Source organism: Anopheles ziemanni, chromosome 3 (assembly GCF_943734765.1).
Source record: "Anopheles ziemanni chromosome 3, idAnoZiCoDA_A2_x.2, whole genome shotgun sequence".
NCBI lineage: Eukaryota > Metazoa > Arthropoda > Insecta > Diptera > Culicidae > Anopheles > Anopheles ziemanni.
In genome coordinates, this window is record NC_080706.1 from 54644682 (window position 1) to 54670404 (window position 25723).

Sequence of the window (25723 nt, forward strand, 5' to 3'; positions counted from 1 at the left end):
CAGACTCTTTGGAGGACGCCTTCACATTCCGAACTCCTACGCAGAACCCGTCACACCACGTGACAGGGCGAAGGTGTTGGGTACATGTACACACCCCTCGGTCGACTCAGAGGGCAGAGAAGATCCCAGACGAGTCGCACGAACGTCTCCCCGGTGAAGCGTTGCATCGAGATGGGTGAATTATTGTTTCGCCCAAATGGGAAGCTTATAATTGGCGGGGCGAAAGGATTAGTCATCGATCGATCGAGCGAAACGGGATGGAGACGCTCCAACGTGTCCCAGGCGATGAAAGCCCATCTGAAAGGAAATGCGAAAGCCTAGACTTTCCGAACTCCGAACACCGAAAGACATCCCATCCGTTTATACTATTTGCCAACTATCGATTGTTTCTCGCCGTGCCCCATATACCCTAGATGAAATAAGCAGCGTGCGATCGATAGCTACGGCCCGATAAAGAAGACATAAATCTCTCTGTGACGAATGCTTAATAACAAAGCTCACGTCCCCATAGGAACGGCTACGGGTTTTCCAATCATTGTTCTCACACACAGGCACAACAGCTAGTGTGTCTGCGAAAGGGACACTTTGGAGATCCAGGAGGGGTTTATTGAAAATCCGCGCCAGCAACTCGGGGGATAAATTATAGGATCATATTTTGCCCGCAAGAAAAACGACCATCCAGCTTCTAACGTGCCTCACTTTCCTAATGACAGTGCTTTAGGGGAGGCAAACGGCCGTAATTAAATTGTGCTGTGCGAAGGCTTCCTCCACCGGGCACGACATGGCCGATGGCACTCACCTGGGTGGAAGAAGAAACCCAAAGCGCGTCCACGGCCATCTGATGCAGTTTCGATTATCGCGGACGTTCCCATGCGCGGATTCCCTCCGTTTAGCGGGTGTAGAAACGTTTATTTCATTTTTTTTTGTTTATCTGCTGCAACAACGACTCCCCCCTTTCGAGCTCAATGCGCTCCCAAGGAGCCCCAATTCCGTGTAGTAACCGTTTTACGGTCGATGTAGTTCTTTTTCCCGCTTCGTTTTGTACCAGTTCGCCCTGTCCGCGAAGTTGATTTAATTAAAAACGCTCGTTTCGCGAGCACTTGCCTCTTACTTTCGACGACGCCTGTGGGAATTGGCGTGTGTGTAGGGGGGCGAGACCCCACCGTACTGGGTCGGACCGGAATCTCCGACGCATCTCTGGTGCGCCGAACCGGGATCCAGTCCGAGGGCCCATAAATCGTAACGCATTAGTACCGTTACCGATGCACGTTGCGTTGTACGTCGGAGGCGGAATGGCCGGAATCGAACGCGATCGCGATCACTAGGATTAGTGCGAACCGTTAGTAGCACCATGTTACCGCATGGCCGGTGGCCGAATGGGACGGTGAAAGGAAAAAGATACAAGAATAAACATGCCGAAGTGCGGAGGGCCGTAGCCGGGCCTCGACGCGATGTTCACGATCAAGATCAAGAACCACATTTACGCCACATGGCGGTTTGTCGGCCGGTAGGCATGTTGGCAAGTTTTTGTTGCAGCAGGTTTAAGCGGCACCACTGTCCAACGCTGTTGATGATGATGGTGATTATGCCGCGCGCAAAGAGTGCTGCACTCGTTCCGTATCTGCGCATGCCTCGAAGCCTTTCCATTTCGGTTAGCACTGGGTCTGTCTGCTGTAACACAACTGCAGGGCGATTGGCAGGGTTTTGCCGGTCCGGGTCCTCCCGTTGCTCGCGAAACCCTACCGAAACGCTTCGGTCGTTGCGCTTCCGTCACTCTAATTGCCCTCGTAACGCCATCCACAACGAGATGTAAATGTGCTTTTGCTCGCTTCCATTTTCCTGGCGCCTCCCTTGACGACAGTCGACGACGTTCCAGACCATGAAATTGGCACGACGAAAGTACAACACGTTCCCATGGTTCCGGTAAGCCACCGGCAGACACTTGAAACCACTTGCCGACACTTGGCTACCTTCCTCTATCGGATGCATTTCATCCGAACCGTTCCACTCCGGTGACCTCGAGTTGGTCCGGGGTTGGCATCCTTCACCAAATAATTGCCCATTCTCCGCAACGGAGTGATCGGAAAACGCGAGGAAATTGTGAACCCAAACGCCGTTACTAATTGTCCGTCCGTTCGTTTTCTCTCCCCTCCCCAGGTGCCGGCTCCTGCTACTTCCCGTTCGAATTCCAGGGTGGATACGTGACGCAGAACACCGTCACGGCGGAGGGTGCGGTGCGGTACAGTCGGATCAACATCACCGAGAACGCGATCCCGCTGTGGGGTATGTGCCACAAGCGGCGCGACAACAACGTCATCCTGATGACCGGCACGGAGGAGGCAAGCTGCTATCGGTGCTTCCACCTGAAGCTGGTCTCAAAGAACGTGCTCCGGGTGCTGGCCGCCGACCAGGACTACATCTCCAAGTGTCACACGAACGAGGAGAAAGCGCTCGCCTCCTGTCTAACCGAGGACGACCTGCTGAACGAGGCGAAACATACCGAAATTATTCTCTACAGTAAGTGTTCGGAGCGGATGCTTGGTTCAGGGTGAATCGAAGGTGGTACTAATTTAGTTCGTTTTTTTTCTGCAGAATACAACGAATGGGATGGCGCGGAAGTACGTCAAGAGTACTGCCCCATCCACGGCCGGTACCGGATGGCGTACAGTGTCGACAGCAGTGACAACGGCGACGGCATCGAGTGCGACTCGGATCAATCCACGGTCGACAACTGTCCGTCCGGGGCGGCCCTCAATCTGCGCTTTCGGAACTGTGCCTTCCCCGACCGGGAGGTAACGTTCGAGTGTCTCGGCCACTGGCAGGGCTCGGGAGGGCAGAACTACCTGGCGCTGCTCAGCACGGCCACCGAGGGAGCGCACCTCGGACCCAAGTATCGCTGCGCCACCTACACGGAGAATGCCCACACGGGGGAGATCGAGATCTCGTTCAGCCGCGACTCGACCTGCCGCTCGATCGAACGCCAGTACGTACGCCATCCGAACTCCCGGTACACCAATGGGAACGGGATTGGCAACGAGTACCACCACGAGGTGCTCTCATTACGCCCGATACCGCTCGAGTTCGGTCCCGTCACCCAGTACTGCAGGTAAGTCGTAAAAAAGCCGCTAAAAGTGAGATGAATCAATATACTAAAATCGATCTGTTTGTTTCCATTCGACAGCTTTCCCAGCTGGCTGATCGGACGGTGGGAGCACGTGATCGTGAGCCAGAATCAGCTCATCTACAAAGATCACAACACCTTCAAGACGTACACGATGAAGTGCGTCAAGAACTACACCAACCACGACTCCAACAAGTACATCGTCTACAGCCAAACGCAATGGTAATTATTTCCGGCCGCTTTGGGCCTTTTCTTTGGACCTTCCTTCCCGTGGCCCGTTTTGCTTTCGTGTTCCTTTCTCTTCCTTTAATTTTCACTCCATCTTTGCGGATAATTAATTACCTAATGTCGAAGCGCTTCATTAGTTCATTACTACCCGAAGATGAGTTCGCTCCGTGTGCGAACGTGCGTGAATACTTTTCCCTTTCGAAACGCGTTCCTTTCTCCCGAGGTTCCAAATCGTTACGCCGCTCAATTAACACGCTTCGCAAACCAATTCCGCCAGTTGCGCCGCGGGGGGAGAGCTATTGGGATGGCAAACAAAAATCTGAAAATCCCCCAAAAACATCAATCAAGCACTTCCTTTAATTTCCTCCCCAACAACACGCACCCGTCTCGCGAGATCGAAGGGAAAGTGTGGCCACAAATCGCTATCCAGATGGTGTTGTTTCGTTTTTCTAATCTCGCACCTGTGCCGTTTTTTCCGATATCTTCCACCGTTTTCCGTTACACAGCGGCGAAGAGATGTACCAGTGTCTAAAGGTCGAACGGCGCGATACGAACGTGTTCGAGTTCCAGATCAGTAACCGACAGTCGGCCAACTATTCGGCGACGATTTGCAACGACTTTTACTTTAGCGACGACCGGTGGTTGACGCAGGGCCGGCTCGGAAGCAACGATATTGTGTCGCCCTGTCCCATTATCGGGGAGTTTTCCGGCATCATCCCGGACGACGAGGGACTGTGCGCGAAGCTGTCTTCGGAATGCGAGTCCCAGGACATTATGTACTACCAGATCTCGGCCTGCGACTACACGAACGAGGTGTATGAAGGTGAATTAACCGCACGGACACGTGCTCCGCTCGAGCGCTAATGCTAACGCTGGTATTTTCTTTCATTTTGCAGAGCGCGAATACCGTTGCCTGGGACAGTGGACTCATAGGAACATCGTATACACGTACACCCAGCGGCGAGACGTCGGGACGTACGAGTGTTTCGTCGGCACGATGCACTCCGATCGGCAGATCTTCATCAAGGAAGCGGGCGAACACTGCCAGCGGGATGTTAATCCGCACCGGTTCGGCATGGAACTGAACAAGGTCGCACACTGCACCCCGCCGGAGGTGTTCAAATCGTCCGCCCGGCCAACGCACAAGTACTCGGACGTGCTGCAGCCGACGCAACGGCCCGCCAACACGATCAACAGCAACACGAACAACGACATCGGTGGCCATGGTGGCACCAACACGAACGGGCTCGGCGGCACCGGCGGCAATCACCCGCACCAAAGTTCCTCGCCGTCGGTGGTATCCAACTCGACGCCCGCGCCCTCCTCTGCAGGGGCCACCACCGGGCGAAGTAGCTCCGTGGCCACCGGCGGCAGCAGCAACAGTGGCGGAACTGACAGCGGCAGCAGCAGTAGCGGCAGCTATCCGCCGTACAAGACTAATTCCAAACACGAGCCGGCCTCGGTTAAACCGGGCACCGTCGGCTCAACGGCCGCAAATGTACAGTCGCACTATACCTATTTATTATTGTTAGCAACAACGTTTATCTGTGTTATCCTAGGCCGTAAGAACATTAGCTGTTAAACCAATTACCAATTGTACACACGACAGGGCAAGAATATTGAAGATAAAACAAAAAAGTGAAATCTAACAAACATTAGCCTCTCTCGCGGTAGGGATATCCGAAATGCGGAAGGGGTCCTGTCCTCCTAGCCAGCCAAACCCGACTCAAAGTACGCCCGGTACTGACGCATTCCTTCTCCATTAATCTCCTCGTAGTCGGCCATGGACGCTTTGCATCCCTCATACCAAGCCGCGACCGATGGGAACTTCGCCAGATCGTACTGTACCGCTTCAAGTGACGATACCGTCGCAACCAGACTATAATCGGCCAGCGTCATGTTTGGCCCGGCCGCGTATGGGTTCACCGTGAGATATCCGTTCAGCACACCCAGCGCTTCCTCGATCTTGGCTATCTTTTCCTCGTCGGCCGGTGCCCCCTCGAAGTACAGCGGATAGTAGTAGTCCTCAAAGCGTGCGCCCAACGTACCGAGGTCGAAGAAGAGCCGCTGGTTGATGGTGGCACGCGTCTTCGGATCCTTCGGGTAGAGGCGACTGTTGGTTCGGCCGTACTTGTCCACGAGATAGACGAGGATGGCACGTGACTCCCAGAGCGTTAGGTCGTTGTCGACCAGCGTCGGTACGCAGTGCAGTGGATTAATCTGCCAAAGGGGAATGAAATGTTCTTTATCCAGACGAATCTCTTTTGCACCACCCGTTGACCTTCCCGGTACCGATACCTACCGCGACAAAGTTTGGCTTAAGGTTTTCTTCCGTCATGAGATCGACAAACTTTAGGTTGAGCTGCAGATTGAGCGCCTTTGCTACTAGCATCACCGAGCGGCAGGCCGGCGAAGCGGGATGGTAGTAGAAATCCATAACGATTCGATGACACGCAGAAGGATCACTTGAAGCACTTCTTTCGTAACACGGGCACAACGGTGGACGATCGGAAATCTTTTAGACAGGCTACTGGAACCACTACCGGTAGCTGGCTTCCAGTGCGCTATCTCCGTTATATCTTATCACGAAGGATTTACACGCGATGACACGACACGATATCGATTACACGGGAAGCTTCACGACGAGCAAAAAGTAAAAGCCAAAAGAACCGCCTTGCGTAGGAAAGGAATGCGGGAATCAAAGTGTTTGAAGAGAAAAGAAATCCGTCCTAAGGTTTACCCTTGTTTTCACATTCCATCCAGTTTTGAAACATCGTCACGGCGCGCTGGGTTATTTCACTGTAGCCCGTGATCACACCCTTGCACCGCTCGTACCAGCTCCGTACCGACTCGTACGGTGTGAGATCGAACTTCAGCAGCACCAACAAGGATACGGTGCATACGAGCGAGTAGTCGGCCACCGTCAGGTGATCGCCGGCGGCAAAGGTGTTCCGGCGCAAGCTTCCATCCAGAATGGCTACCGCTTCCTCTAGCTTCTGCCGGTCGGCATCCACCGGTGTGGCCCGTTCCAAAACGACCGGACTATAGTAAGCAATGATGCACTTGTACAGGGTGCCACACTCAAACAGCAGCCATTGGTTGACGATGGCCCGACGTAGCGGTTCACTAGGGTACAGGACACTTCCGGGCGGACCGAAGCGTTCGGCCAGGTAGCACAAGATCGCACCTGGTTCACATATGGCCACACCGTCGACAACCAGCGTGGGTACCGTGTGCTGTGGGTTGATTTTCTTAAACTCCACGTTCACATAATCTTTCCGGTGTACATCCAAACTGATCAGATTCATGCGGATGTTGAGCGCCTCTCCGAGGAGTAAAATGGCGCGCGACGGTGGCGAAAGTATGTTGTAGTACAGATCCATCTCTGGGTGGGCAATGAGCCAGGTGGCAACAGCGCTATGAGCATTTATACACCCAACATTCATTTGGCCTTGCATCGATTTTGATGGATTATATTGGAGTAGCACGAAAGCCCCGAAAAGCCTCTGTTTATTGGTGTATGGTTGGCGATCTGGTGATGGTAAGATATGCATATTAATACACTGCGGGACATAGTAATAACCCGGAAAATATCGTGCTCCCGGTTGGCACGGCATAAAGATGTTTGAAACCGAATTCAAATGGGTTTTCAAATACACTTACTCGACTGGTTCCATTTCTTCTACATAAGTGACAATTAATTGAACTTTTCTGCTGATATCTCTTCATTTCAATACCTTTCTTTAATATATTTTTTTTTTGTTAATAATTAACTACTATTTAGGGAAATAAAATCTATAACAAACACATTACACATGATGGAACTTGGGCATGATGGTGAACATCCTATGACATCAATTCGTACAACATAGCTGTGCGCTATTCTTCAACACTGGAATAATATAGATAATTGATAATTAAGTATTCTCTTTTTCTTGATTGTATAGGATACATTTTTGCCTGCATGTGGTATCAAATAAATCCAAAGAGTTGTTACTAGTAGGTGGTATTAGGGGACGAGCAATTAGAAAATTAGGACATCAGCGGCGTTGGTACGAATCCTAATCCTCTGTTCAAAGCAACTAACTATCTACGAACATTATCGAAAAAAGTCCAGCAAGCCCTTAATGGGCAGACATGACTGAAAGCGGTCGCTGTGCCAAACAAGGAGAACAATGGTTTGATTTATATAAATTAAATTATTTTTATCCCTAAATACGTTTGAAATACAATATTTCGACTTTTGAGAATAAGCTACGGTGTTAATTTAATTGTGTTTGTGACACACACCCTCCATCGATGGAGGTAGGTAATTTTGATCGTTTTCAGTTTGGGATCTTCTGTCAAGACTGTTGTTAGGAAATAAGCTTCTTTATACTTTAGAATAAATTTCAAACACTTTCATACTGTAGAAGTCAGTTATTTTTACCCCACTGCAGGAGTTATGAACGCAAACAAATTATCAACAAATTATGTCTTTTATGTTTTTCTATCGACCAAAACTGAACTAACACTACGCTCTCTCCTTTAAATTATTTCCGGCAGTGCCGAATCAAAATCAATCAGTGAGCTCTTATCTTGCAGCACGAATTCGGTAATGAATCCGCCGCATTTGTTTATTTTTCCTGCTCGCGTTTTTTTTGTAGCCCTTTCGCGATGTGGCTAAACTCTACTGGCCGCGTTAGAGTAAGAAACCAGACATCGCTGCTCCCGACACATACACAACACATATTAGATGGGATAAGTTGTGTGACGGTATTTCATTCAAAAAATGTTCGTCGTGTTGGTGAAATGTTTACTATGATTCTAATCTTATATTTGAACGAATCCCCCTCTACAAGATTGGGGTATGTCAGTTGAGTATAATAAAGCGGACGCTCTGCCCCAAAAAGCATTACCAATTTAGTCTGGTTCAATCCACACTTGCTAGCGGAACAGGATCGTCATGGAGCTGTACAGTCACATTATTTCTCCACCGTGCCAAAATGTGCTGCTGGTTGCGAAAAAACTTGGAGTCACGTTAAACATCAAGGAGACTAACGTAGAAGATCCCGTAGAGGTGGCCGCTCTAACGAAGGTACGGAGAGTAATAGGAAACCTTTCGATATTACATTTGCTTCTGCTGCCCGGTGATCTCATAGGAGAAATTTATTTTCAGATAAACCCCCAACATACAATCCCAACGTTCGTCGACGAGGGGCATGTGATCTGGGAGTCGTACGCTATCGCGATTTATCTGGTGGAGAAGTACGGCAAAGACGACGCACTGTATCCCAAGGACGCGAAGGTCCGTTCCGTCGTTAACCAGCGGCTGTTCTTCGACATCGGAACGCTTTATAAGAGCGTCCTCGCCAACATTGATGCTGTGCTGGAAGGAAAACAGCCAAGTGAAGAGCTGAAGGAAAAGCTGAAGAAGGCACTCGATCTGACGGAAAAGTTTGTCACCGAACGAGCGTTTGTCGCTGCCGATCATCTGACGATCGCGGACATTTTCGTGCTTGGTAGTGTGACCGCACTGGGTTGGGTGAAATATGGTTTGGAAGCGTACCCGGGCATTCAAAGCTGGGTTGCTAAGGTAACGGCCGAATTTCCGGATTATGCTGAATTCCACAAGGAGCTTACTGAAGGTACCGAGGCGTACATAGCTGCAAACGCAGCCAAATCAAACTGAACCTGAAACAAACACTAACAGATCATTTATGGATCGTATCACGCCGTAAAATTTATAATGTGAGAATAAAGAAACGAAAATGCTCACGGGACTGAAAACTATTTAATTCTAGCGTAACTAATATCCAAATTGATCCTCTGACTCCACGAGACTGTTATTCGCACCATATACCGCCAAGTTATTTGAAGAATTTCATATTGACCAATGTTGGCCCTTTACAAGGTCACCAGAGATGTTGCACGGAATGATCAGGAAAGGCGATAGACACAAAAAGATCGTCTGAAATACTACATACCACACTGCCTTGAATTTACTGAATCCATGGTTCAATTTAAAGTCGTTGTCCATCACACCACAAAGCAACACGCATACCATGGACTTTCCGATTCTAAATCATTCGTCATCATTTAAAGCTCGTTAGCCAAAACGCAAAACGTGTTGTAAAGGTACCAAGTAGTTCAGGCATCTGTATTGATGTGGTTCTTTTCCAACATTCGTTTCGTTTTGAGAACACTTGAGAACAAGAATATCATATTTGTTTTTACATTCCACTTTTACTTTTTTGTTCAATAGTCTTCTTTTTACTCACTGTATTACTAGCAGTGTTCAAAAGTGTGCTTTATGTCTGTAACCATTGTTTAGCTTATATATTCAACTGTGTTGACTTACTTTTTATCCATTACTTTTGCTCTAATTTTTGCTATTGTTCAGATGGATCAACATGTTAAATACAATTTTATCAAAACTGTATACTTTTAAAATAAATCATTATTGTTTTAATTTGCTTTCAATCATACTTAGCATGTAAGTAACAAACGATATTCTATCAGGGCAATGAAATAACAAATCCATTAATGAATGTTTAGTTTATTTAACCCATCCACGTAGTTACTATTGCCTCAGCATATTCAATTCATATTATGTGGTTAGAAATGGGCATTGAGCATGACTGGAAAAGCATTGGATAATGTTTATTTTTGGACATGGAAAACTCCATATCCACCGGTAGCGTGATTTACTGATAACGTGACAAACGGGACATTGCTGATTCAAACAGATTTATATCCGCAAAATGATACATATCGCAAAATACAGCCACGGACACCTAAGCATTAGATTAGTCTTGAGTCATTTATCTAACCAGCTGATTAGAATTATTTTTGACGGTATATATAAGGGTATTTTCAAAAAATGAAAACTTATAAAGTTATATCAATTAAAAAATTCGAATTCATGCATAAAGGAAATCGCATTGAAAGTGTAAAATATTTTTGTATTTTACTAATCCATGTTATTTCATCTGCGACAATTTTATAACTGATATTTACCATGCTCTGAATCCAGCTATCCAACACCAATAAAATATCATTTGGTGCATATAGCCCACACATTCAGATGAGTTTTTACATAATTTAGCCTATGGTGTGTAAGATGTGCCGACCACTGGTGTGGATTCTTTGCATGTATAACGGATATCAAAATGTAAGGTTTTAACTTTCAATACTGTTGTTTCTACTAATGCATACTGCATTCGTTTAAAGAAGTAAACACGTTCAATCAATAATTTTTAAGAAGAACTACGAATTTACGAACTCATTATTATACTCGTAACATTGATTTCATCAGAAATTTCGACAAACGCAAATTCACCTCAATGTACATGCTGTGAAGCGCTCTTGGAGCTCCAAAATGTTTGACTTCAAACCATCATACACGTACACGTCAGTGACGAAGCTTCCATATCCGATTCGGCAAGTCATTAGTATAGGTAGCCCAGCCTTTGGAAGGAATCGTTTTTGAGAATATATAACTACCCCACCGGGACTGGGCACAATGCCAGTCGCGTCTTTTGCTTGCTAACGAACCGATCATGGAGCTCTACTACAACATTGTATCCCCGCCGTGCCAGAGCGTCATGCTCGTGGCCAAAAAACTCGGCGTTACGTTCAACGTGAAGGAGGTGAACCCACACGTCGCAGAAGTGCGCGAAGAGATAAGGAAGGTTGGTATCGATTCCAAAAGCGCATTGCCACTCCCGTTAGGTGATTTCCTTTCATTAATCATTTCGTTTACCGCAGTACAATCCTCAGCACACCATTCCCACGTTCATTGAAGATGGGCACGTGATTTTTGAGTCGTACGCCATCGCTATTTATCTGGTGGAGAAGTACGGCAAAGATGACGCACTTTACCCGAAGGACGCCAAGGTGCGTTCCGTCGTCAACCAGCGGCTGTTCTTCGACAATGGCGTTATGTTCCCGAGCGCCATCGCTTACGCCAACTGTCTGTTGAAGCAAAAGAAACAGCCAACGCAAGAGATGCTGGACAAGCTCACAAAGGCGCTTGGACTGCTGGAGGGTTTCATCAAGGAACGAGGATCGTTCGTCGCGGCCACTCAGCTGACGATCGCGGATATCTGTCTGCTGAGCAGCGTCACGTTGCTCGGTGGCCTAAAGTACGATCTGGATGCATATCCGGCCATTAAAGCGTGGGTTGGCAAAGTAACCGGGGAACTTCCAGACTACCCCGCATTCCGTAAGGAGCTTGACGAGAAGAGTTTGGCATACATCGCTACCCTGTAAGTTTCCTCAGCGAGGTTGCGTTGGTCCGATGTGAAAATAGTGACACCTGCTCCAAGAAGATTTCCTCATCGAAGTTGCATTGGTCCGATGTGAAAATAGTGATAACTGCTCCGTGAAGATAAGGGTTGGTTTGCGCCCACTTGTGAATAACATTATGCTCGAAACTGCAAACAGTGACACATTCATATTCAGTTCATTGTATACAAACAGAACAACTACAGGTTTTTTAGTAAAATAAAAAAACTACGAAGTTTTGCTTAAATAATTGAAATTTAAAATCCCATAAAAAAATAAAATTTAAACTTCTTTAAGCAATATTTGTGTTTCAGCATGATGGTCATGTTTACCGAAAATAAAATGAAAATAACTTAAGACACGTAAAACATAATACAAAAATAATGAAGAAACGTGAATGCTTTCGTCCAGCACAAAAACAATTGAATAACAAATATGACAATGAAGCGTTTCGAGCTAAACTTCATCATCGATTGCTTCATCAAAATGTATCAGTTTATACACATAAACATCTACCTAAACATTTTACACACATGTATGTTTAGAAAGGGATTTACCTTAGTTTACGGGGCCGTACATGGGCTAACGAGATGACGGATTCGTCATGACACCAGGCGTTCATCACGGTGCCGCGACTGATCGCGGTGACTGCAGCGTATTTTTGGTAGAAAGCGCCGGTTTACAAATTGTTAATATTTTTGATAACTCAATTAGGAAAATACTACACTTGTCCTCCCTTAATGATAAAATAAACTGCTGTAACATTCTCCAAACAATAAGTCCCCTAATATTTACCTGTTAATGCATAATGGGGAATTTTATTTAAATAATTTATTTTAAAATACTAGCGGCCGGAAACAATACCATAATTGTCAAAATACAACCATTTTTCATAAATTGAAAATACTTTTACTGCATTTACTTCCTAATATTGTTCATCTAATGAAATGCAAAATTTTTAGGATTCGAAAACGTCATAATTTTAAAAAATGTTTAAAATGAATGTCTAACAAGGTATTAATTTTCATCAGATAAATTATATTATCAAGTGCAGGCACTTATCTCTAAATGAATTCGGTAGTATTGATGACTGAGTATTGTCTGTGTTTTGCTATGCTGGTCATAGTGAAACTGCCGAATTAAAAAGCAAACAGGATACTTTCTTTTATTTTCTAGCATGTTCCAAAACCGGCGAGGAATAATCGACTAGAATGAATCGCGAAACGGAAGATTTCATCCCCCCAAAACCAACACCGAAGTGATGCAAACAGCGTACGAATTTTGACCAGTCATGCTGGCATTGTAGCAGAATCAAAACGTCGGCATCATTGCCGGTGTTGGTGTAACTGCCAGACATCACCGCATGTTTGGAGACGCGTAGAGATTACAACTTGGAACCATATCTGGTTTGGTATTGGTACCATCCGGGCCACCCCCCACCGGAGCCGGTATAAAATTGCGAACAAACAGTCGCAACCCTTCAGTCAGACCGTTTCTACAACGCGAAGCCAACACACTACGTCTACTCCCAACTGCGCTCAGAATGGATTATTATTACAGCATCGTGTCGCCGCCCTGCCAGAGCGCAATGCTGGTGGCAAAGAAATTGGGAATCACCCTGAATCTAAAGAAAATCGACGTGCACGATCCGGTGGAACAAGAGGCCCTTAGGAAGGTAAGCAAATGATCTCCCATTTGTTGTTTCATTTGGACAGTATAAGTGACTTTTCTTTGCTCGCCAGCTCAACCCACAAGCCACCATCCCCACGCTCGTTGACAACGGACATGTTGTATGGGAGTCGTACGCAATCGTCATCTATCTGGTGGAAAAGTACGGTAAAGATGACACCCTCTACCCGAAGGACCCTAAGGTGCGCTCTGTGGTCAACCAGCGGCTGTTCTTCGACATCGGTACGCTGTATAAGAACCTCATCGCTGTTATCTCGCTCGTGATCAAGAAGGAGCAACCGTCCGACGAGCAGATGGAGAAGCTGAAGAAAGCGATCGATCTGCTGGAAGGATTCCTTACCGAGCGGTCGTACGCAGCCGCCGACCATCTAACTGTGGCGGACATTTGTCTTCTCGGAACGGTGACGGGACTTAATTGGCTTAGACATGATCTTGAGCCCTATCCGCATATTAGAGCGTGGGTTTCCCGTGTGACGGCCGAGATCCCCGACTACGCCGAGTTTCGCAAGGATTTGGACGAAGGTACCAAGGCATACATTGCCAGCCGAAAGTGAACAGGCTTTCTCTAAGCAAGTGCAAGTGTCCGGGATGCAATCTCGTATGTGGATTGTAGTGTATTCAAATGTATTTTATTATCATGCCCTCGACTGAGAAAAAAAAACATGTTTGGTATTAACAACAACGGTTTGAAACGGTCAAATTGTGCTAATAACGTTGTGTATTTTAATCTTATATATTGCAGTTGAACAATAAACGTATCTTAACTGTTTATAAAATCAAACATGAATATCTTTTGAGAAGTAAAACTTCAATTCTAGTACGAACATATTAAGCGATATGAAATATGGTGTTTAATAGATGTTAATTTGTAAAAACCATTTTTCGAAAGAAACTAATCAGCATCATAATAATAAAATTAGTTATGACACTCCGCGGTCGGCGACAGCCGAGCGGTAGCGCCGGTTAGAAAATCGGCCCATGAGCGCCGAGGCTCACCACCTCGACGGCGTGGGTTCGAATCTCAACCGAGACCGGGACCCACCCTCCCTGTACGAGAGGACTGACTATCCACGTATTATAACAGGGAAACAAGTCTCGTAAGCCCACAGGGAAACAAGTCTCGTAATTTTTTACTTTATAAAAGCAACACGGTATATTAGAGGTCGGTGATCAGCCGTTCGTAATACCGGCGGGTTCCAGACTCGAGATTCGACCCCACACATCTGGCGTGGTGTTTGCTCTTGCTACCGCTGCGCCATGAGCACCCCCAGGCATTTTACTGAAGGATATTAGGAAATAAATTTTATTTATTTATTTTAATAACACATTTAAATAAAGCCACACAAGCAAAAAATTACATAAAATATAAAGAATGTATTGTATGAATTTGTAGAATTTTATGTACTTGTTTGGAAATTCTAAAGAGATAGTATTTGTATAATATCTTGTAAATATTATTTTTATTACATTAAGTTTGATTTATTCAGTGGAAATTATTAAGTGCAAGCATTTATCTTGAAATGCATTGGATGACTAAACCCGCGTGTTATGCTACACCATACAGTCATAGTGACGCTGCCAAATTGAACAACATACGTGGTAATTTATATTTTTTGCAGGTTTCTCATGTTGTTCATACATGTTCATACGCGAAAAAAAACGTTGTAATGAAACGCGTACCCCAAACCGTATCGAAGCTAAAATGTATGTATTTTAGCAAGTCACGTATTGCGGCGGTTGATGGTACGATCAAAACGCCGGCAACATCGCTGGTGTTGGTGTAGCTCATCGCGGTTGACATCATCGTGAGCTTAGAGACGCGCAGAGATTACAATTTGGAACTATATCTGGTTGGGTATTGGTATCATCCTGCTTATTCCTCACCGATAGCAGTATATAATGACAACCAAACATTCGTAGCTCATCAATCAGACCGTTTTCCCACAACACGACGCAAACGCAACACGTGCAAATCCAGAGTGGTCAAAATGGATTTATATTACAGTATTGTTTCGGCGCCCTGCCAGAGCGTGTTGCTAGTGGCAAAGAAATTGGGAATCAACCTGAACCTGAAGAAAATTAATTTGCGCGATCCGGTTGAGAAGGAGGCCCTGAGTAAGGTTAGTAAATGAAGCAACTTTTGCGTATTTTCTTGTTAAATATGGATTTATTATACCAGTGAACTTTTTTTGCTCGCCAGCTCAACCCACAGGCCACCATCCCCACGCTCGTGGACAACGGACATGTTGTGTGGGAGTCGTACGCAATTGTCATCTATCTGGTGGAAAAGTACGGTAAAGACGATACTCTCTATCCGAAGGATCCCAAGGTGCGCTCTGTGGTCAACCAGCGTCTGTTCTTCGACATCGGTACGCTGTACAAGAACCTTCTCTCGATCGTCATACTATCGTTCAAAAAGGAGCAACCGTCCGACGAGCAGACGGAGAAGCTGAAGAAGGCGATCGATCTGCTGGAAGGATTCGTTACCGAGCGATCGTACGCAGCCGCCGATCATCTGACTGTGGCGGACATTTGTCTGCTCGGAACGGTGACGGTTTTCAACTGGATCAAGTACGATCTTGAGCCCTATCCGCACATTAGAGCGTGGGTTTCCCGAGTAACGGCCGAATTACCGGACTACAACGAATTCCGGAAGGAGGTGGACGAAGGTACCAAGGCATTCTTTACTAGCCGACAGTGAGAAGTTTAAGCGTTAGAAATGAGTTGGAAGTGAGCTGTTTACACCAGTATCTACTACTTTTTTTAAGTTTTTTCTCCGGGATGCGATCTCGTTTGCAGAGTGTAGTGTTTAAAAAATGTATTCTTTTACCAAATTCCAATGAAATACAAAGCAAACAAATCTGATACAAGCTACGCTTTGCATTCAACGGAGTAAAATTTTCCAAAAACCATTTTACTTTTTTGTTTAATATTACAGTCAAACAATAAATTTATTTGAACTTTTTACAAAATAAAAATTTACAGGATTCCGCAACCGCCGAGCGATAGCGCCGGTTAGAAAATCGGCCCACGAAAGTTGGGGCTCAACACCTCGACGGCGTGGGTTCGATTCCCAACCGAGACCGGACTCTCCCCTGTAGGAGAGGACTGACCATCCACGTACACAAAGGAAATCAGTCTTATAAACCCTTAACGAGGATAGGCATGACCAAGATATGGTCGTTACGCCAAGACGAAGAACAAAATTAAACTTATTTTTATCTTTTAGAACAGCAATAATTCAAAACGCTTGTCCACATACGCGCTGTTGAATGTAGGGTATGTTATCCATTCTTCTATCTATTATATTATATCTATCTATCTATCTATCTTCTATTTATCTATATCTATCTATTCTATCTATCTATCTTCTATCTATTTTATAAATTATAAAATTTAGCAAAGTGCGCTTACAAGTTGTACAATCTCATGTTGCATGCAAGTGTGCTATGCAACCAGTAACCTGCTGCTGGAATAGCAAAAAACTATCCAAACCAACAATCCCGCAACAGAATAACTGAATTTGCGTCTTCATTATCGGTCCTGATGCGCTTGGCTCTCGGTTTGAAGTCACTAACTTGCCACGAAAGTTAAGTATTTTCAGTTTGTCCACAAATATGAAGCATAAACAAAAATATCGAAGCATATTTACTTTTGACAAAAAGTACCAACAGTTACATAGCATTGATTGCTATAGCAAGCAGCTTGGTTTGAGGAAAAGTAAAGATACTTGGATTAACAAAAAACTTGTCATGTTGAAATTGTGTTTTGAAGCAATTTAAAATTTTCGCGCGGCACAGGGCCCGGGCCTTATGAAATACGTTCAATAGAGTCAAGTAAAAAAAAAATTCGACACCGGGTAACTAGCAATGATCTTCGTATAAATTAACAAAAAAAAAGAAAAGAAAAACAAAATGCACCACCAACAGAAGTGATGCCGAATTTCCTTAGAACTGTTTTCTCCAATACACGATTCTTCAAGTGCTTTGAAACACATACAAAACACAAATTCATATAAAATACAGTAACACACAAAACAAAAATATCGCCATGATGTACAAATCAACCAGAACGAAATCCAGAGCTCACTCGGATGGACAAACACGAAGAAACTGAACGATTTAGTTGATCCACATTTCTTAGCAATAAATATTTCAAAGCTTCCAATAAATATTTACCGATTTAAATGGTTCGACAAGTGACTTGGACGACAAGTGAACAAGTGATAACTGGACTTGGAATAAAACGTTGAATGTTATATTTGACTAAAACTTCATATTCCACCTCCTAGAAGAAAGCTTTCACATAAAAAAAACATAGTGCCCGTGTAACCTGGCAAATAAGCTAGTTTGATGATAAAAAACAAATTTTCAAAAACAAAAATCGATCGAGACAAGCCTGCATTTAAACACAATCGCTGTCCAAATAAATTGCAAACACAATACACATTCAACACTGTCAACATGATGAAGTGATGCCTTTTATTAACCGTTTCGTTATCGAAAACACCCACGTTATCGATAATTGTGCAAGGGGAAGGTGTAAAAAACAGTTTACATGTTTTCTATTTCTCTATGCTGCACTATGGGACGTAGGCATACAAAAATAAAAATTCATTTTGGAGGAAAAGTGTCAGCAACAAATCAGTAACATACTATTTAACAATAATAGGGTTTGTAAAAAGGTATAAATATAACGTTAACGTCCGTGACAGCCAAGGATGGTCCCCAACAACTGAGCGGTAACGCCGGAAAGAAAACCGCACTATGCACGTACGCATCAGGGACAAAGTCTAGTAAGTCCTTAACGGGCAAGCATGACCGGTCGTTAATGTAATATTCATAGAGATTATTCATTATCGAAAATATTGAAAAAGTTTCGAATTAAATTAGTATGCTCATGATCGAAAGATGGAAGTGCTTCTTCAATGGACACCTGAACGGAACGGATTCAGGGGAGTCCAGCAGCGGCGCAGGCAGAATCGAGCAGCACATTAGCCAGGAGGTAGATGATGATGTGCTCGCACCATCCTTGGATGAAGTCACTAGTGCCATCAAGCAGCTGAAACAGAAGAAAGCAGCTTGCAGTGATGGGCTGGTGGTAGAACTATTCCAAACGAGTTCGGTAGAGCTAGCCGTCAGTGTGCACCAGCTAATTGTGAAAATCTGGGAGCAGGAAAGGATGACGGTGGACTAGAAGCTGGGTGTCATCCACCCAATGTACAAGAAGGGTGACAGAATGGACTATACAAACTTTCCAGCCATCACAGTCCTGAATGCTGCCTACAGAATCCTATCCCAAATACTTTTCTGCAGTCTTGAGCCCATTGCTACAGATTTCGTCGGAAGCTACCAAGCTGGGTTTGTTGTAGGCAAACCCACCTCCTACCAGATCTTCACTCTACCTGTTCATCTCCACATTCACGCACACATAGGAAACTCTAGTGAAACTCCTGTCAAAGTTGTATGGAGTTTCGAGTTTCCTGAGTGCGCTAGGTGGAGTTTGTCAGTTTGTCACGGGAGAGTGCGCTATGTGGAGATGAACAGTTCGACACATCCTCCAGAAGTGTCGAGAGCACCAGATCCCAATGCACCACCTCTTCATCGACTTCAAGGCGGCCTACGATACCATAGACAGGAAGGATCTATGGAAGACCATGCGGCAACACAGCTTTCCACAGCTGAACTGATGAAACCGGTCGTTCTCTATGGGCATGAATCATGGCCTCTACTCACGGAGGACGTCAACGTATGGAGCGCGTGCTCTGGTCTATCTTGGCGGTGTGTGTATGTGAGCAGGGCGTGTGGAGGAGAAGGATGAACCACGAGCTAGCTGAGCTGTATGGCGAGCCTGACATCCCGACGGTGGCGAAGGCCGTTAGGATTCGTTGGCTAGAATATATTATTTTTATTAAATTCAATTTGATTTAAGGCTGATTCTCACGTCGGCAAGTGGCAAGTGCAAGTGGCAAGTTGCCGCGTACCTGCCCCGTGCGAATCAGGACCTAGCAAGGAACAAGTGGCATGTATTTTGTATTGGTTGACAACTCGTGTAATTAAAAGTTGTCAAACAAAACCTTTTTCATTTTCGTGATTTTTTAAGGATAACTTACGACTTATGTTACAGAAATGTTATTTTGTTACATCAATGATCGATCTTTTTATGTATAAGAGATCAAATCATGGTAAATTACATTTCATAACTTTCTGTTTTCTTGGTTTAGTGGTTTAGTTACCGACAAGTACTTGCTACAGTGCGAACGGCTGCTTGCCACTTGCCTGATTACTTGCACTTGCACTTGCCGACGTGCGAATCAGTCTTTATTCGTGCACATTACAGAGTGCAACCACTTATCTTGAATTCATTTGCAAGTATTGTGACTAAACTCTCTTGTTATACTACGCTATACACTCCTAGTGACGCTGTCAAATTGAACCACATACGTGGTAATTTCTAATTTTTGCAGGTTCCTAGGTATGTTCATACGACAAAAAATCCGTTGGAATGAATCGCGTACCCCAAACCGTATCGAATCAAAAATGTATGTATTTGCAAAACGCCGGCAATATCGCTGGTGTTGGTGTAGCTCATCGCGGTTGCCAACATCGTGAGCTTTGAGACGCGTAGATATTACAACTTGGATCTATATCTGGTTGGGTGTTGGTACCATCCTGGTCTGCCCCCACCGGTACCGGTATATAATGACAACCAAACATTCGTAGCTCATCAATCAGACCGTTTTCCCACAACACGACGCAAACGCAACACGCGGAAACCCAGAGTATTCTGAATGGATTTATATTACAATATCCTTTCGACGCCGTGTCAAAGCGTGTTGCTAGTAGCAAAGAAATTGGGAATCAACCTGAACTTAAAGAGAATTAATTTACGCAATCCGGTTGAGAAGGAGGCCCTGAGTAAGGTTAGTAAATGAAGCGACTTTTGCGTATTTTGTAGTTAAATATGGATTTATAGCACCAGCGATCTTCTCGTTACTCGCCAGCTCAACCCACAGGCCGTCATCCCCACGCTTGTGGACAACGGACATGTTGTGTGGGAGTCGTACGCAATCGTCTTTTATTTGATGGAAAAGTACGGTAAAGATGACACCCTCTATCCGAAAGATCCCAATGTGCGCTCTGTCGTCAACCAGCGGCTGTTCTTCGATATCGGTACCCTGTACAGGAACCTCCTGTTCGTTGTCATACTTGTATTCAAAAAGGAACAACCGTCCAACGAACAGATGGAAAAGCTGAAGAAGGCGATCGATCTGCTGGAAGGATTCGTTACCGAGCGATCGTACGCAGCCGCCGATCATCTAACAGTGGCGGATATTTTCCTGCTCGGAACAGTGACGGCTTTCAACTGGCTCAAGTACGATCTTGAGCCGTATCCGCACATTAGAGAGTGGGTTTCCCGTGTAACGACCGAATTGCCGGATTACGCCGAGTTCCGGAAGGAATTGGACAAAGGTACCAAGGCATACTTTTCCAGCCGAATGTGAGAAGAAGAAGTTCTAGAAGTATTTTCTCCGGGATACGATCTCATTTGTAGATTGTAGTGTTTAAAAAATAAATGCTATTAATGAAAAAAACAAGGAAAACAAATCTGATATAAGCTACGCTTTGTATTCAATAGGGTAAAATTTTCCAAACAACAAAAACAGTTTCTCACGTACACATAAGCGCTTCTGGATATAGGGTATGGTATTTGAAAAAAAAACAAAAATTGAGCGAGACAAGCCAGCATTTAAACACAATCAATCCAAATAAATTTGCAAAGACAATACATATTGCATACTGTCAACAAGAGTAATGAGAGAGTCTTATATAACCCGTCTCGTTATCGAAAACATTCACATTTGTCGATAATTGTGCTTACCAAATGCGAACTGCGAAATTCGTCTACTGATATATAGGATAGCGAATCGATGCCGTGTGACTGGAATCTCGGTACCATCTACACCATATACAAAAAGGGAGATAAGTCAGGCTTCACCATGCGATAAGTCCTAGAGATGATGGCATCTGAGTATCAACAAAATACTTTCCATCTCTTTATTGACTTTAAAGCTGCATATGATAGCATAGCCAGGGTAAAAGCCATCATTAGGTATCCCGACTAAATTAAACAGACTTGTAAGAATGACCAACATCACTTGCCAGGTGAAGGTGGAGGGAAAACTCTCAAGTTCCTTTGCTACCACCAATCGACTACACCAATTGAACCCTTTATTTCCTTCTTTTAAAACATCGTTGAAACTAAACGATTCCGTGTGTGATTCCACCTATTATTTTCCTTTTGCATTTTTCCACCTATTATTATTGCATATATATATACTATTGTACTTTTTGTCATTTTTGTAAAAAATTGTTATTAATATATTTAATAATTTTAATAAAAATTTGTATTAATATGTATTAATATATTTGATAATAATATATTTAATATATTTTACAAAATACTTTGACCACATCTTGTACTGAATTGACCCATAGTACGCTGCCGATGCGATAAGTTTTTCGTTGATTAGTGATTCTAACAATGCACAGGAAGAAACGGTTTGTATTGGTGAGCTTTTTAATATACTTATCGCTGTGTGTTCGGCGCCGGAGAGCAGAAACTATTCCATACATTTCCAGTGTCGTTCGAATCGGTGACCACGATGGATCTGTACTACCATATCCGCTCGCTCCCCTGCCAGTCAGCGGCATTCCTGATCAAGCATATGGGGCTGGAGTTGAACCATAAGCCGACCAGCATATACGACCCGAAGGATCTGGAAGAGCTTAAACGGGTATGTGTACAGAAGGCATGAGGTTGGTAAGGTCTCGAAGTGGATATTAAATATCACTGTTGCGCTCGTCTAGGTGAACCCCCAGGGCACCATTCCGACGCTGGTGGACGACGGTCGAGCGATCTGGGAATCGCACGCCATCCTTATCTACCTGGCGGAGAAGTACGCCCTTGACGACAGTCTCTACCCGAAGGATCTTGCCGAGCGAACGGTGGTCCACCAGAGGCTCTTCTTTGACAATGGGCTACTGCAAGGTGCCGCAATGGGTAATATGCTGGCCTCCCTCCGCAAGCAACCCATCTCGGCGGAACTTAGCGCCAAGCTGAAGCGTGGCCTCGAGCTGATGGAAATGTTCCTCACCGGAAGCACGTACGTCGCGGGCGAAAAGCTAACGATTGCCGACTTTCCCGTGTTCGCCAGCGTTGCCTCACTGAGCTGGATGCCGTACGATCTGGCACCGTACCCGAATGTGCAGCGCTGGTGCGATCGAATGGCGACGCACATTCCCGACCTGCACGCGATGCACAAGCAGGCTGAGACGGACCTCCGAGCTCTGCTTGCTACCGTCGCCTGATGTGGATGTGATGTACCACCACCACCGGCATAATCGGCGGCTTATCGCGGCAACTGGCAAACCAACAGTAGATGCAACCAAACAACTGCACCGCTTACTGCATCTACTCGAAATATAAGCCATTACTCAACACCTCAAACCCTTGTGTTTCACATGACCCTCGGTGGCCGTATCTTTTATCAAATGCAGGTGGTGAGTACGGTGACGGACGATGATGACTGGCGAATCAGGAACAGGCGATTAGATAGCGCGTGTTGGGTACCGGGCGATAGACAGAAATAAAAAACCGAATAGACGAATAAACACAAAATAACTCCAACAGAAAACTTTCGACGGAATCTCTTTCGTACCATCGTACGATAAGAAGCACGACGGCACACTTTTTTGGGTCCGATTTATTGGTCTTAGGTTTTTGGTCGATTTGAGCATAAAGATTGTACATTGTCACGTTAACCAGCTTCAATGGGTTGTTGTTGTCGTTAATCGCGTGCGGCCGTTTCGTGCGCGGCGGTACTGGAATCCTCACCATGACTTGCACCATGATTTCCACTACGCCGTCCATTATCACAATTGATTTCGTTGGGCTTGTGCGATTGCAGCTCGGTGTATTGCGGCGGCCGTTGTTCCTGTTGCGACTGGACAAACAGCTGCTGCTGTTCGGCGGCCCGCATCGAGCGAAATCGCTCCAGAAAGGCCTGCGTGCGCTGGCCCGCCTCCTTGGTGATGTCGGTGTAGCCAACCAGCTCCCGTTTGCACTGCTCGTACCAACGGTGTACGTTGGGGTAGGTGGAAAAGTCGAAATTCAGCACCCCATCGAGGGCGGCCACCGTCACGGCGGTGGTAAAGTCCGCCACCGTTATATGTTCTCCCGCCATCCAGCGGCCCTCACCGAGGAACCGGTCGAGCACGCAGACGGCGTCCTGCACCTTCTTGAAGTCCTCCAGCTTACCCTCGCCTCCCATCAGGATGGGATGGTAGTAGGTGGTAATGCTGCGCATAAGCGTACCGATATCGTAGAACAGCCGCTGATTCACCTTCGCTCGGAGCGCAATATCCTTCGGGTAAAGTGTGTCATCTTTGCCGTACTTTTCCGCCAGATAGATGAGGATTGCGCTGGACTCCCACACCACCACGTCGCCGTCCACCAGCGTGGGAATGCAATGTTGAGGATTCAGCTGAAAGGGAACCAATGCGGGTGAGTTACAGTTTGCATCCACACCATCCATGGGAACTCAACCTTACCTTGAGAAACTCTGGCTTGTAGTGTTCACGTTTCAGCACGTCCAGCTCGATAAGGTTCAGCTCCAGCCGTAACCACTTCGCGAACAACAACACCATGCGACAGGGTGGAGCAATAATGTTGTAGTACAGATCGAGCACCATCCTGACCCTTCGCTCCGTGGGGATGTGCTTTCGCTTTCAGGTACGATACGACACCAACTGCTAAATGGTGCACCCCGACGGGAAGCGTCGATCGCGTGCGTGTGCCTCTTCGTCACCTCTTATCTAATCGTAATCGGAACAGCCGGTTTATCAGGGGGTACCCCCCGCAGGGTTGGGGAAAACGACGTCGAAACAGATCCATTTAGCGGTGGATCTAGCACGGGCGAGTGGTTGATCCACCTAGAGCCATCAATAGGGGTGGGGATAATTCTTTCGGAACTTCACGTTTGGATAGCTTAGCGGTGATTGACATATTTATTATAAGCGTGCACTTTTCATTTTATTGGAGTCTCTCGTTGAAAAAATGAAGAAGATAACCATTGAAAATCAATCAACAACATTAGCGAACTGCTTTCCACCATTCACGATCACGTTTAGTTGGCAGAGGGCATGAACGTCTTTCGGAATAGGTTGGCACCTTCGACACAAATTTCCTGATATCCTGCAACCGATTCCTTCAGCTCACCGTACCAACGCTGGATGTTCGGGAACTTGCTGAAATCGTACGAGGTGATCGTCTGGATCGTCGTCACACTCGGCAGTACGGCCAAATCGGCCACCGTAAGCTTATCGCCCGCTACGTACGATGTCTTGGCCAGGTATCCTTCCAGAAACTCGAACGCTTCGTCCACCTTGCCCATCAGCTCATGGTTCAGTTCCTTGCCTTCCATCAACACCGGGTAGTACGCGGTAGAGAAGCGCCCGTACAACGTTCCCATATCGAAGAACAACCGCTGATTGACGACGGCACGCTTTTTCGGATCGCGCGGGTAAAGGCTATCGTTTTTGCCATACTTTTCACACAGGTACGTCGAAATTGCACGCGACTCCCACAGCACAAAGTCGTTATCGACCAGCGTTGGGATGCAGTGTTGGGGATTGATCTGATTGGGGAACGGGGGAAACACTCACTCATCACTATAAATGGAACCGACAATTCATTTCCGCCCTCGGGCTCACCTTCAAAAACTCCGGCTTGAATTGCGCGTCCGTCGCCAGGTCGACCTCCTTCAGGTTCAGGTGGAGCCCAAGAGCTTTGGCCACCAGCCGTACAGCCTGGCATGGTGCCGACATATGAAGATGATAGAAATCCATGCTCGTTACTCGAAACGAAACCACTCGTACCGGCACTAGAACGGCAATGAAACCCCACCCTATACGACCAAGCGGTTTTTATTAATCTAACCATTATCAGTCACTATCGGACCATTGCGTCATCACCATCGAGATCGTCGGTATCGGTTTTGGGGCCGTCGCGACTTGACATCATCGCATGTAAAGCCCATATCAGCCATACAATTCCGTGGCCCATATTCTATCCGCGTGATATGCAGCATGGGTTTGTAAAAAAAAGTTATTCTTTTTATCGCGCCAACATTTTAATCTTTTTTTATCATTCGAGCATTAACCGAAACTGCTCGATTCAAAAATCAAGATTCTTATACCAGTCAAGATATCTACAACACCGAATGATGTGCAAGGTGCTTAGAAATAACCGCTGATTTTTAACAGCTTCCCGCTAGGCAATTTCGAGCAAATCGTCCTCAAAAACGTCCTCCATGACACAAACATCGAGCAGTTTTGTATGGTGAGGAGGACAAGG

At 45.6% G+C, this 25723-nt stretch overlaps 11 protein-coding genes across 11 annotated transcripts in view; 7 read left to right on the forward strand and 4 right to left on the reverse strand.

The window, feature by feature from the left end:
* The window catches only part of LOC131285020 (uncharacterized), a 38264-nt gene extending 33333 nt beyond the window's left edge, over positions 1-4931 (forward strand). Inside the window, exons 2-6 of the mRNA XM_058313880.1 lie at positions 2158-2517; positions 2593-3106; positions 3182-3343; positions 3856-4172; positions 4246-4931. Coding sequence (XP_058169863.1) covers positions 2158-2517; positions 2593-3106; positions 3182-3343; positions 3856-4172; positions 4246-4931 — 2039 coding nt within the window. The remainder of the gene's footprint in view (positions 1-2157; positions 2518-2592; positions 3107-3181; positions 3344-3855; positions 4173-4245) is intronic.
* A 125-nt stretch (positions 4932-5056) lies between these two features.
* Positions 5057-5786, reverse strand: LOC131285021 (glutathione S-transferase 1-like). Its single transcript, XM_058313881.1, has 2 exons — positions 5652-5786; positions 5057-5569 (listed from the first exon to the last, which is right to left on the reverse strand). The coding sequence occupies exons 1-2, from the start codon at positions 5784-5786 to the stop codon at positions 5057-5059; spliced, it is 648 nt and encodes a 215-aa protein (XP_058169864.1).
* Positions 5787-6078: 292 nt separating this feature from the next.
* On the reverse strand, positions 6079-6923 carry LOC131285022 (glutathione S-transferase 1-1-like). The gene is made up of 2 exons (XM_058313882.1): positions 6912-6923; positions 6079-6732 (listed from the first exon to the last, which is right to left on the reverse strand). The coding sequence occupies exons 1-2, from the start codon at positions 6921-6923 to the stop codon at positions 6079-6081; spliced, it is 666 nt and encodes a 221-aa protein (XP_058169865.1).
* Positions 6924-8294: 1371 nt separating this feature from the next.
* Positions 8295-9020, forward strand: LOC131285023 (glutathione S-transferase D5-like). The gene is made up of 2 exons (XM_058313884.1): positions 8295-8426; positions 8508-9020. Exons 1-2 carry the CDS (start codon positions 8295-8297, stop codon positions 9018-9020), a joined length of 645 nt encoding a protein of 214 aa, XP_058169867.1.
* Positions 9021-10890: 1870 nt separating this feature from the next.
* Positions 10891-11602, forward strand: LOC131286500 (glutathione S-transferase D6-like). The gene is made up of 2 exons (XM_058315459.1): positions 10891-11022; positions 11099-11602. Exons 1-2 carry the CDS (start codon positions 10891-10893, stop codon positions 11600-11602), a joined length of 636 nt encoding a protein of 211 aa, XP_058171442.1.
* Positions 11603-13160: 1558 nt separating this feature from the next.
* LOC131289231 (glutathione S-transferase D5-like) lies at positions 13161-13945 on the forward strand. The gene is made up of 2 exons (XM_058318443.1): positions 13161-13292; positions 13360-13945. Exons 1-2 carry the CDS (start codon positions 13161-13163, stop codon positions 13858-13860), a joined length of 633 nt encoding a protein of 210 aa, XP_058174426.1. The 3' UTR covers positions 13861-13945.
* Positions 13946-15294: 1349 nt separating this feature from the next.
* LOC131286164 (glutathione S-transferase D5-like) lies at positions 15295-16007 on the forward strand. The gene is made up of 2 exons (XM_058315058.1): positions 15295-15426; positions 15507-16007. Exons 1-2 carry the CDS (start codon positions 15295-15297, stop codon positions 16005-16007), a joined length of 633 nt encoding a protein of 210 aa, XP_058171041.1.
* A 4089-nt stretch (positions 16008-20096) lies between these two features.
* LOC131285024 (glutathione S-transferase D5-like) lies at positions 20097-20810 on the forward strand. Its single transcript, XM_058313885.1, has 2 exons — positions 20097-20228; positions 20310-20810. The coding sequence occupies exons 1-2, from the start codon at positions 20097-20099 to the stop codon at positions 20808-20810; spliced, it is 633 nt and encodes a 210-aa protein (XP_058169868.1).
* A 1161-nt stretch (positions 20811-21971) lies between these two features.
* Positions 21972-22892, forward strand: LOC131289240 (glutathione S-transferase 1-like). Its single transcript, XM_058318453.1, has 2 exons — positions 21972-22103; positions 22177-22892. Exons 1-2 carry the CDS (start codon positions 21972-21974, stop codon positions 22675-22677), a joined length of 633 nt encoding a protein of 210 aa, XP_058174436.1. The 3' UTR covers positions 22678-22892.
* Positions 22893-23156: 264 nt separating this feature from the next.
* LOC131285025 (glutathione S-transferase 1-like) lies at positions 23157-24060 on the reverse strand. The gene is made up of 2 exons (XM_058313886.1): positions 23920-24060; positions 23157-23852 (listed from the first exon to the last, which is right to left on the reverse strand). The coding sequence occupies exons 1-2, from the start codon at positions 24058-24060 to the stop codon at positions 23157-23159; spliced, it is 837 nt and encodes a 278-aa protein (XP_058169869.1).
* Positions 24061-24494: 434 nt separating this feature from the next.
* Positions 24495-25215, reverse strand: LOC131285026 (glutathione S-transferase 1-like). Its single transcript, XM_058313887.1, has 2 exons — positions 25081-25215; positions 24495-25004 (listed from the first exon to the last, which is right to left on the reverse strand). Exons 1-2 carry the CDS (start codon positions 25213-25215, stop codon positions 24495-24497), a joined length of 645 nt encoding a protein of 214 aa, XP_058169870.1.
* Positions 25216-25723: the final 508 nt, after the last annotated feature.